Raw genomic sequence first — 12,703 nt, forward strand, 5'->3', positions numbered from 1 at the left:
CTGTTACTTAATACCAATAATTTATACATTTAATGGAAATCATACATGTATCCAATTCATTTCCAAGCTTTTTTATTTTTTTAGCGTCATTTTTTTTTTTAACTAATGATCTGAAGTTGTTAACAAGTTACAAAATGGCAGCATTGTCTTAATAACTGTGTGTCGATACAAAAAGGATGTGAAAAGCATGAAAAGAATCATACTCCATACCCAGAATCAATCGTCTGACTAAGTATATCCAAAATATCTATAAATATCTTACATGAGATGTTCACAAATGATTGTTTACACAAGAGCACATTCGTACATTCAAAGTGTTCGACGTTTTATCTCAATCTTATAAAACACGGCCTATTATCCTAATGCTGGCTACTGTGGATTATTAAACTACAGTGGAAACTGTTAGAAAGTGAAGACACCAGTGTGCAAAGAAAACTGAACTACATTCTATGCGTATACCCTGAACATATATAAATATATTATTGTGCTATTCTAAATCACTTCAGTGCAGAAACAATGTTTTCACACGATGATTTTTTTTTCTTTGAATGCAGATCTCCTTGCTTACAAAATTGCTGAAAATTAATACCAAAAAGGTCCACCACAAAATAGAGAATAAGAGGTCCATTATAATCTTTTTTTTTTTTTTTTTTTCCAGCGGTGACTTTCAAACATGGCTCTCCGAAGGTAGTTGGTGACATTGAAAGACCAGTTCAAGATTATTAGCCCTTATGGCCAATGACAGAAGAGGGATTATATATTCCAAAAAGAGATTTCTAAAATTGACATTTTTGACAATACTTCTTCAATATTTTTTTGCTCTATTTTAAACATTGTTGTGACCAACTTTTTGTTTATACAAACACTGAATTTGGGATGAATGTTTCATTCAAATAAAAGGTCACCAATATATTTTACAAACAGAGGAGACCATAAGCGATTTTACTCCAGGTCAAAAAAGTAGGCCACCATTTTTTATTCATTTGATCAATGTGGTACCCCACTGTCCTTAAAAGAAACATCTTGTGACTACTGTCCGGCAGCTTAGAATTCTGTGGAGTTGACACAAGATCATTGATTGTAGAGGCATGGACTGTACTCCTTGTATATCCTGGCGTAGTTGTAGCTGCCCTGAGTCCAACAATGGCTTCAGACCCTTGTTGGACATTAACCAAGTTTGGTAAGCTGAAGATCTCCACTGATCCTCACGGTGTCAATAGTTGATAATGCTTCAACACGATGGTAAAAATCAAAAAGTTGATGCCCGTCCACAAATAGCCTGAAACGGGGATGCTCGCAAAGTATTTCTATCTATAATAAAACAGATAAATATTAGGTATAAAGTCTATGGCTCTTTTTATAGGTTGTATCACTAAACATTCCATTTCACCAACTTAACTATGCATCGGGTAAATCCCAGGGAATTTCTCCTGCAAGACAGGCAGGCTATTCCCTGGAAATGCATAATTAAACAGATGAGATGTAACCTTTTTACTTCACCTTGACTTACCTGTAACTCATGGTTTAGTGAATAAATCCCATTTTGATGGCTAATACACCCAGATCCCCAAGGTAATACAAGCATTTTACAGTGAATCGATAGAACAGAGGGAGTGAAGTTAATAAGCACATTGGACGTTCTGTAAGTGATTTGTGTATTGTTAGCCAGAAGTTGCAAAGAATCCATAGACTTGAATAAAGTGTTTGACATGCAACCAAGGAAGCTACAGTCTCATTTCTGATTCTGTTCATATATGAAATGTGATTCTATGTGATTTTGGGGCCCATAACCTAATTGAATTTTGATATCTTTAGAGAGGATCAAGGGTTACTCTGACATTGTTGTGAACAGCTTTAATCCCTAAATCTACACTTACAGCTTTGATTACGATAAATGACGATGTCACTTAAGGGCGCAGAGATATTATGATTGTGCCTAATCTTTGCAAAATGGCTTAAAGTCTTGTTGTTTACCTGTTCAGAATGCAAATTCACATGTTGAACTGAATTACTTTAAACCCCAGGTAATGTAATGGATGTAGTCAGCCTAGTAAAGTATTCAGTAATGTATTAGTTAATTCTAACATCACAACTATCTGCTAATAATTTTCTCTTCCACATGGCAAACAGGGGATGTGCATGCGAACCTAGAATCCTAGATCCTGGCAAAGAAAACACCTTTAATGTTTCTTGGCAAGAATGATATATTTTCAAATAGGATTGCTTATGGATATTAAACACACACTTCCCCAGCTGTTCTTGAACAACTGCTTTGCTATACTTTGGTAATTAAAATTCAACAAAAAAGTTGAACCGACCTACATATCATATAGATTAAATATCACGCACACCATGCATAATACATTGATTATTATTAACAATATTACAGTTACATGTTAGTGTTTGCAAGTGGTGTGAACATTTTCCGTACAGCACAGAAAGGGTTAACTGGTCATGCTGCAGAAGAGCTGATCTTATGGAAAGCACCACACAGGCAAACCAGCAACCTGGTTAAACCAACACAACCTTTATCTGTAGGGCCTTGGCGCTGCCCGGTGAGACGTATTCACTGCAGAAATAAAAGGTTGTTACTTGGTTTTACATACTCACAATACCACAACATACTTTTTTAGAAATGCATTAGTAAAGGCACAGCTTCAATTTAAAATGATCATTAAAGCAACAGTCATGGCCGCTTATTTTTTCTTATTACTATGTTATTTAATAAAAAAAAAACCATACCATGCCAATATTCCCAACAGAAGCACAAGGGATGGAAGCTATATGCCACCCCCTTGCTCCAGATGGCATTGGCACCAAAGGCAGGCACAGTTCATCTCTGTGCCCAATGCTGAACCAGCAGCAAAGCGGAAATGCATTGGGTACACGTACAAGCACGCTTGTTAATGTGTTAAATGATAATGGCTAGTGTTCCTAAATGAATGAGTTCAGCGACTGAATTCACACTCAATCCTCAGCTTAAGCTCAAGGTACAGCGAATGAATCATGGTTTGCATCGCTGTGCCTTGAAATTCTTTTTCTATGTTAAGTATTGGGCAGCACATTCTGCAAGTCAGTATTTAAAAGTTTAATGCAGGATCTCCATATATTATCACAATATTTGTTAACAGTGCGGCTCGAACAGATTAATAAATATTTTCACAGATATTACCAGAATGAAAGGCATTCACATGCACATGAACAAGGGTGACACATCACAATTTACACTGAAACCAAATTAGGAGCCCTTTACCATGCCTAGGCAGTGCAGTACATGGGCACTACGTTCTCGAATGCGCCATTTTCGTTATAATACATAACCATTTAGCGTACCCTGCTCCCTACCAGTACTTTAATGCTCTAAATCATAACTTCTAACATTCTCAACAAACCAAACAGCTTGTGGGTTTTCTATATTTATCGCTGGAAGAATACGAGAACACGCAGCCGCTCCATAGGCCAGATATTTTTTTTCTAAAAATGTAACACTGTTTAGAGGAACAGGAACATACTTATTAGCATTTCTCTATCCCAAGTATAAAGGAATGGGAGGCCAACCACAGGTCAGATCTAGCAGGGCAGAAATTTTGGGACCTGACAAATGCTAAACTTCCTTGCCCTGTATTCTGTAGGTGGCTTAAACATTTGGTTTAAACACCTAATCTCAATAGCCCACTATCATTACTATGGTCCTTATCACGATATCATTGTTGAATCTCCTGTCCCAAAAGCAGGTAAGAATCTATCACTTGGATTCATCAAAGGGTACACAAGAATACCGCCTCTCATATATACAAGGAGACATGCAACCTCAGCCCATCCAACTGCTAATTACTAAGACAGTGCTCAGACAGCAAAAACAATACCCAAAAATGATGGGTTGTCATTGCCCACAGGGTTGGATGTGTTGCCCACAGGCATGGGTATGATGACACGATGGGGATTATAAATAATGGATAATTCTGGAGCACTCCTTAGGACTGTCCTATTGGTTGTTAAGGTTTGTAAAACCACTTTCCAAACTTTGCTCCACCAATGCTCGTTATTAATAACCAGGGGCCGGCGCCAACATTGCTCACGGTGGACAGTTACTGGGGTCTGTGGTGGACATTTTAATGATGCTCTATGGACCTTCGCAACCCTTGCCACGTACACTGGTGTCATTATGCAGGCACTTTACCTATCCCTGTTAATAACACCCAACTCTTTGTGACTTGGGAAACAGAAACAGCTTGAAAACTCTACATGGCTTTCTCCAGAACCCCTAGTGACATTTCAAACAGGTACGCCTAATTCTTTCCAATTCTTACAAACCAAGATGGAGATTTCCAAAAAAAAAAGCAAAAATAATAAAGGATCAAATAATAAATAATAAAATAATTAATGCTACGTCTCAAAAACACCCAAACAGGACAATACAAGGAGTCTAGTACTAGTGACCTACAAAAACACATGATATTCGATTTCTTCTGCTGGGGTGCCAGTACTACATGAGTACACCAAACAGAGAAACATCATATGCATATATCAACATATTAATATATCTATGTAACAAACCTATGCACATATACCTCCCTTTAGACACCTTTTCTATTTAAGAGATGAAGCCTCCACGGCAATCCCACCATCCCAGTGGTACCTTTACACACCATTAATGATCCTTCGTTAATCTTGCTTATTTTGGAAATTCTTAGTTTATTTTTTTTGAAATATTATTTTCGGGTTACCCTTGTTTTTGATATGTTCCCTTTTTGATATTTATTGGCTGTTTAGTGGTTACTTTCCAATTATAACGTAAGGCATGCATTTCAATTATTTTAAATGTATGCATAACGACTTAACACATATTCTCAAGGGAATATCTTAATTTACATTGCAGACTTTGTAGTTCAAATACGGCAAACAGGCAAAAGAACTGAGAAATGATATTCATTTTTTTTTTTTGCTAACGGAAAAAACAGTTAATTAAAAAAATCTGCGCAAGTATGTCTTCTACTCGGCTTCTCTGCTCTCAAAGTCAAATTCTGCCCCTGGGAAAGAACATTTCTTAAGAAACTATTTGCCACAGCAATGCTCGTCTATAGATGTTTTTAGCGCCGTCTCTGATGACTGCACAGGTATAGATTACAGCTGCTGTTATTCAACTGCTATTTGAAAAAATACTAGATAATGTTAATTATTATATATAAAAAATGTATGACCAAGCGGCGTCCCCCCAACCTTTTCTTTGCACTTCCCAAGCCTTTGCTTTGTTGCAGTCGGAACCTAGCCGCCGGGGCCAAATGTGCTGGGGACATGTAAATACACGTCCACTTCTTACGGCTGCCTAGTGCTCCTGACATAGCATGCAAGCTGAATGTCCGTTGATTTTATTGAAAGCTAAACTCTAGTTGAGAGGAGACCTACCATAGGCTATTGCGCATCGGTGTACTTAAGTATGCTTTCTGGATCAGCAGAAGCAGGCAAGGGAGGGGAAAGATTTTGCAAGTAGTCTTATCACATCAACCAATGAAATGGGCCAATCAGCAGCAACGTGCTGATAAGACCACCACAGTTTGCCCCAGAATCACCTCTCTACTGCCATATACTCATGCAAAACGCTTCTTCCAAATGTATACAATGTCTCTATGATTCGTGTAGAACACAGTACTGGTACACTGCGACTGGTTCACTTACTCTGAACGGCTGATCGGATATAAAGGGAAAATAGGGAATCGCTGTCTCCTCTTCTCCCCACTCCCCAGACACGCATGCGTTCCGGAGCAGCTGTTTCTCACCAAATTCTGCTTTCAGCTCGATAGCCACATCAGCTGGTGGGTCTTCTGAATCCCCGCACGTCAGTCTGATCTCGAAACTGTGGTTAACCAACATTTAAAATCATATGAGAAGGTATAATGGAGGGCTTTCAAACAGCGTTCCGACTAACAGACCAGGAACGCACTTAAAAGAAAAAACAAACAATATATATATATATATAGATAGATATTCATTTATCTATCATTTATAAGAGAAAAACAATTATGTAAGAGAGAAATAATTGGTTTCTAAAGTAGTGGCTACAAAGTTATCACTGTCCTGCCCTATATTTATCAATAAATATGACCCTAGGTTGCTTCCTATACGCCGGCAGTAATATATATATATGGCTATTTTCGCACCTTTCTGGGTTTAAGCCAACAATGCCCATAATAAGGATTTTCTTCCCAGGTCTCATTCCTCCTTTTATATGCCCACAGAAAGGAGTCGTCTGAAAAGAAATATAAGAGAACGGGTTACACGGGGGAAATATATTCCCATGCCTTATCAAAATCAATCAGGACATTGATCACTGTGTATTTCTTGGTTCTGTTAATAAAGTGGTTGTATGTATATTTATCAATTTTAATTGACTTGTATTTACCTGTATAAACGTGTGTGTATTATATACAATGTATATACAACATGTTTAATATATTAATAGTATCTAAACCAAGCAGTTTAGTATACAAAAGTATCACCAGCGGACATTGTTGATCATATGCACATATGTACAAATAAAACTCTCCAGTTCTGGGTTATTACTCGTATTATTATTAATAGCTATATATATATATATATATATATATACTTTTGGTAAATAAGATGTAATTGGTCTACATATTGCGCATTTCATTCATATTATAAACCTACTGATATGATCTCAAGAACTGTCCTAACAAAGATCTACAACTGTGTCTGCACCAAATTATTATAATTACATTATAAAGGGGCAACATACCCCACAGCATTGAATTACTAAAGTCTGGGTTTGAAAATAGAGAACTTTTTTTCCGTCAAATAAAAGGTAATCTCTGTATTCATCTCAGCGGATTCATGAACTGAACATTTCCGTAAAAAACACTTAGCTGGAAATAACATGAAGATGATTCTTTAACAAAGGCATGCTTGAGAAGTTGAAATAATAAGGAAAAATGTTACAACAAAAAGTCTAAAACTAGAGGGTTGGATGTAATGTAGGGAAGTTTTACTTTACTGAGAAGGTGGTGAATTAATGGAACAGATACCCAGCAGAAGTGGTAAAGGCTCATACAGTGGGGGAATTTAATCATGCATGGGATTGGCATAAAGCTATCCTGAAACTAAGACAAATATGTATTAAATATGCGATATGTGCAATCAAATATTTTACCCCATTCAGCCCTTCTGCGTTGTAATGACAATTCTACTACAATAATAACATAGCCCTTCCATATTCCACCCCAGTTACTCACTGGGCATATTGTTTAAACAAGGGGACTTCTCTCCAAGCATGTGTTTATCTTTAGCTGTGCGAAGCGGGTGGACTGTCTACGTTCTGACAAACCCCGAGACACCCCAGCACATCACGGCAGACAAAACCAAACCCTCGGCTCCGGATTCCACGTGTGCAGTCATTACACGCAAACCGGGCCAGCTGGCAGCCCCCGAAAAACATTGCACCATTTCACTAAATAGCCCCTGGTCGTTCAGAATCTGCTCGCTCCACGTATCTGCGCTCAGTCCTAGGCCGTGGAATTTTTACAGCACTCATGTGGAGCAATAACAAAGCCCTCTGTGTCCAATGAAGCTCTTCATAGACTTCCATTAGTCATGATGTCTGTGTCTGGGTGGCTAAGACTGAGCCGTTCTATTGTTTATAACAAGGCAGTATGATAGGCCTGTATTGCGAGAACATATACCGTACATATATATATATGAATTTATCTGTATGAAAACATTATGTAAAAAAACAGAATTGTTTTAAATAAGAAAACATAGTATTTTAGAAAGCATGTTTGTTAAGTAAAATTAGTGATTACTTTACATTTTTTATTAACTTCTCGCAAATTTTTTATTAACTTGTCGCATCTTATGCTAGGGGCAGACTGACCCAGGTTGGCAATTGCCCCCCCCCAGGCCACCCAACATTTTTCACAGAGCTGGCCTACTCTGGGTGGCAAGATCTCAGTGGAGTCACGTTATCAGATGTTGTGTTGCTGCAGTAATATTAAGGCAACTGACAGGGGCCAAACCTAGAGGATATCTGTATGTGAGTGCATGAGAGTATATGTGCTTGTGAGTGTTTGTGTGTGTGCATGTGTACATGGGGGCGCTTGGTGTTATCCATGCCGGGCCAAAGCATCTCCCATAATGATATGCTTGGCAATTCTACCCCAAATATGTTTTCTTGTTTTTCTCCATTTTGTTCCAATTTAAATGCAATTTCTATCTCAATTCCTATTCTCCATTGGCTATACAGTTGTATACCTTTAGCTTCGTGACAGTCTGTACCCATCATCAAACCATGTCAATCAAGGTGTGACTTATTACCAAGGATAAAGGAGAGGGGAGACGGCCATTTACATCTCCAACTGGAAGAATCCCAGCATGACTTTGTGTCTTACAAGTAACTATTGGTAAAGGTATCTGGCAAATCTATCTGGCAAAAATACGACGCCATGTACAGTGCTTGTTGGTAATCTAAATAATTGGTGTTATTATTTATTGATTTACTTAGCTTATTCATATTCCAAAGCCATTCTAATATAATATTGTTTGATAGATGCATTATACATAAAAATATTAACTTACCAAGCGTGGGAAGTAAACTTCGGCTTGCACAGGAGACCCTAAGGGGCTGCTCAAACGCCTGCCATCCAGCTGCTAAAATACCAAACAAAACACACTTTATACCATCAAGCAACTTAACTCCAAATGACTTTACAATAAGTTACAAATAGGACGTGGTCTTTTTAACCCTGACCTGTCAGGAAATAATAAGACAAGGTTTAACCTCCCACACCGGGCCAAGAGCTACTACAGAAAGGGAATTGTATGGACAAAGCTTGGCACATAAGCCTTACATTAAGATCTAGTAACGGGGTCAAAGTGACCTCCAACACGGCTCATTCCCCAGCTGGTCTCGGAGCTCCGCTTGCTGCAGTGCCCGTTGGCTCGGATAATGAACTGTATTGCTCTCCAAGTAAAGGCATGTTCCGCTTAATGGGGCTCTTTCATGATACGCACTTTAATGACCCTTCCACATTTCTGTTTGTTACCCCATTGCAAATGAATAGTGGGATTCTGCAGATTCCCCCTCCATATGCATTTGCCCCCGCATCTCATGCCACATGATATACTTACTGCCGATCAGCTCCAGCGCTGGTCCGACAAGCTTTGCCGATATGCAGAGAGCACTCCTTTACATTCCAATGGGAGTGCTTTCCTGCCATTCCACTGCAGCGCTGGAGCTGCAGCTTCTCCCAAAGTCAAGTATGTTCTTATTTTTACAATTTAAAGAATGCATACTAAAGCACTCACAAAGTATGGTATTTAAGTTGCGTTCTTGGTTGGTGAGGCTGCTTGGGGCAGTAGACTGTTTCTAGGTCACACAGCCTGCGTGACTTGTCATTATGGTGCCCCAATGTTACAGTAATGTGCTAATCCCAGACCTATGGATCTAGAAACAAATAATTCACAGGAACGTTGAGTGACGCCATACTGTACTTTCTCTTATACATTACTATTCCATTTACCCAGGACCAGGAGAAGGTAACTGCTATATTTGCAGAGCGTTAAAAATAATCCTTTCGGAAAAAGTGAGACTGTGCATGAGCGTAACGCATGCTATGTGTGAACTCGGAGTTTTAAAGGCACGTCGTCTTAATGCAGCGCTGGATCTCTCAGCCGCTATACTTAGTACACGACTAGAATTACCACGGCAAAGTCAGAGGCATTCTATGGAGAGGTGACTGCTCTATATTGATCAAAGGGCACATTTCTTTTTTGTTGACAACCAAACAACAATCCTACAACTACCGCATACATGACACGGAATCAGAGATTCACATGGAGGATAATTACCCTGACATCCATTGCCTTAAAATAAAAGATAAATCACGGTGTGTCTGTATTCACCAACGTGTCCCTGATGATGGGATATGGCTACAATCAGTGTATTTTAATGACATCACATGGTAACGCTGTGACATATCTGGACAGCCGCTCACATCACTCACACACCGTGCAGTAGTAATAGTACTGTTTTTAGTAAATACTAATAATATTACCCCAGGGAAACATTAGAAACAATCATTTCTGGTGAATATCCTACAAGCGTGATAACGTTATGATTGCTACACATTTATAAATGGTTCCCCAGGGCAGACGATATCTATATCCAGCCAATGGCTTCATTCACTTGGATCACTGCCCACCAGCGAAGTAAAGTTAATTAAACTTAATATTTTAGAAGACTATTTAACCCCAAGGAGGCTGATATCTATTCACATTTATCGAATCCACGTTATGTTGCCTCACCCCCCCCACCTTTACAAAATCTGCCTAATCCAATCCAATCCCCACCTATAGAGATCATAGTATGTATATATTAATTAATCTGTAAACATACGATATACATTACACAATTTATTTATTTTTTTACTAAAGTGTTACAGATCCACTTTAAGTAACCAGTTGTTTTCTTAATCGACCAATTATTAGAGTCGATTTTTCTGCTGCACCAACATATACTCCGTCAGTTTGTCAGCCAAGATGTATAAGTTTGGAATAAACAAACTCCATTGGTTTTACTTTTCCATAGGTTGACTATTCTGTAAAGTGACAGCTCGAGGCAGACCCCAACCATATACCCCATAACACCGGTTGTGTATCGTAAATTGCTACACACTGCTCCGGCGCTCAAATAGTTAAGTCTGCCTTGTACATTTTTTGTTTTGTCTAAAAATACCTTTATTTTGAATCTATTTTTACCATGAAAAATACATTGATATTTCTCTTGTTTTCAAGATGCCCAATGTTCAAGATAATAATAATAATAATAACAATAATAATAATAATAATATACCTAAATATGATATATATATATATATAAATGTATATACTATTTATATAAATAAAGGAGAGCTCTACACTAAACAATAACGAAATGTACTTAGTGATTAGGATTTAAGATGGATATTAATTTTGCTTTAATGTAGTCCCGAAGTGCCTCCAGTGTCTTAACTCTTTCATCCGCAGGATTATTTCCAAGAGGATCAGTTAACCTCTTAGAGGCCATGACAAAAACAGACTTTACAACATTCCAAAGAGTGTAATTCCTGCATACACCACATGTTCTGGAGCATGTTCGTAGAGCTTATGGGTGCAAAGGAGAATGTTTATAATATCTTATTACTTCCTGACATAATCGTATATCACATGATAAGTGGGGCACTTGGCACTTTTAGTAACATTTTCTATTCCCATATAATGTCTTAAAAGGAAGAATAAATGCATAAAACAGATCTAGGCTTTCCATCTGTCAATAAGAGTTAACAGGTGAGGAATACTCAAGCTAATTCTAAGGCACACATATATATATATATATATATATATATATATATATATATATATATATATACACACACATAGATAGGCATATATACACACATACATACACATGCATATATACACACACATACACATACACTCAGTGAGGCCCAATAGGATTACAGCAAAGCATCCATGATTCGGATTGAACACTATCTATTGACAGATCTCCAATGCATTCCCATACAGTGACATTCACTATATGGCCCCTGAGTGCCGATGCTGGGGAGGATGTAGCTTCTTTATAGAAGGTCTCCTTATGGCTGATACACCGTCTCCGGGGTTATTTACTATGTAACATACGCATGTTCAGCGATGCGCTCCCAGCTCCGGTCAGCGAAGTCACCGGGAAGCGGTGCGGACATCTACACGTCTTTCGGTTTAGGAATAAACCTTTACTTCCGTGAGTTAACCCTTGGAACACCTAGGCTAACATACAGTGCCGCTTGCACTAAGCGGCTCGCATAGCTGACACTCCACAGGCTAACATGTATATATGTATACAGAGCACATACATGTAGAGATCTACATACCTATATGACATACACGCACATACGCACACACCGTAAACATCACACAGATGTGCCGGCCGGAGACAGGTATTCCGTGATCGCGATCCGGCTCCTGGCGCGGACACAGGCCGGCTCACACCCCGACTAATTGGATCCCTCCCGGCACACAGTCCTTGTGTCTGGAGCAGTGCTGGTCCATTTACACGCAATGTGCTGGGTGTACGCGGTATGACTTACCATTGACTCCCTTTCGACAAGGGATCCCGCCATCTTGTATAGAAGTGTGCAGTTGTGCGCTGCTGGCTGCAGTCACTGGAGCCGCTGGGGGAGGAGGTGGTTGCAGTAAAAGGGGAAGGGAGGGCAGGTCTGAGCCGAGCTCAGCCAGGGATCAGAACAGAAGGAAGCCCGGGCTGACCCGCAGTCTGTGGAAGCTTCTTCCACAGCCAAGAAATGGGAGGAGGTGGGGGAGGAGTGGCTGCCTGGTGCTGGGGGGTCCTCTGTGTATCCTGGGCACCGGGATTAGTGCTGGATGTCTTCTGCCCCTATACCTCCTGCACACTGCAGTCTATTGCCCCTATGCCTCCTGCGCACTGCAGTCTATTGCCCCTATGCCTCCTGCACACTGCAGTCTATTGCTCCTATGCCTCCTGCACACTGCACTATTGCCCCTATACCTCCTGCGCACTGGAAGTCGCCGGCACCTATGCCTCCTGCGCACCCCAGCCCTGCCCTCACACTTGCCGGGAGCAGGGTGGGTACTCAGGTTGGTTCACTTCTGCCTGAGTCATGCTGGGTGTCAGATG

The 12,703-nt window shown here is 39.5% G+C and overlaps 1 protein-coding gene across 1 annotated transcript; it reads right to left on the reverse strand.

Moving 5' to 3' along the window:
* Positions 1 to 940: 940 nt before the first annotated feature.
* Positions 941 to 12,411, reverse strand: LGALSL (galectin like). The gene is made up of 5 exons (XM_053459735.1): positions 12,138 to 12,411; positions 8,590 to 8,658; positions 6,159 to 6,247; positions 5,677 to 5,854; positions 941 to 1,311 (listed from the first exon to the last, which is right to left on the reverse strand). Exons 1-5 carry the CDS (start codon positions 12,168 to 12,170, stop codon positions 1,168 to 1,170), a joined length of 513 nt encoding a protein of 170 aa, XP_053315710.1. The 5' UTR covers positions 12,171 to 12,411; the 3' UTR covers positions 941 to 1,167.
* Between the last annotated feature and the right edge of the window lie 292 nt (positions 12,412 to 12,703).

This window comes from Spea bombifrons, chromosome 3 (assembly GCF_027358695.1).
Source record: "Spea bombifrons isolate aSpeBom1 chromosome 3, aSpeBom1.2.pri, whole genome shotgun sequence".
NCBI lineage: Eukaryota > Metazoa > Chordata > Amphibia > Anura > Pelobatidae > Spea > Spea bombifrons.

What these genes read in the sequence shown, in the direction of transcription:
- LGALSL (XM_053459735.1), bottom strand. Translation starts at nt 12,170, where the DNA reads ATGGCGGGATCCCTTGTCGAAAGGGAGTCAATG. An exon ending in TTGTCGAAAGGGAGTCAATG is followed by an intron (nt 8,659 to 12,137) that starts GTAAGTCATACC and finishes GTATTTTAGCAG; the next exon opens with CTGGATGGCAGGCGTTTGAG. An exon ending in TATCCGATCAGCCGTTCAGA is followed by an intron (nt 1,312 to 5,676) that starts GTAAGTGAACCA and finishes GTTTTATTATAG; the next exon opens with ATAGAAATACTTTGCGAGCA.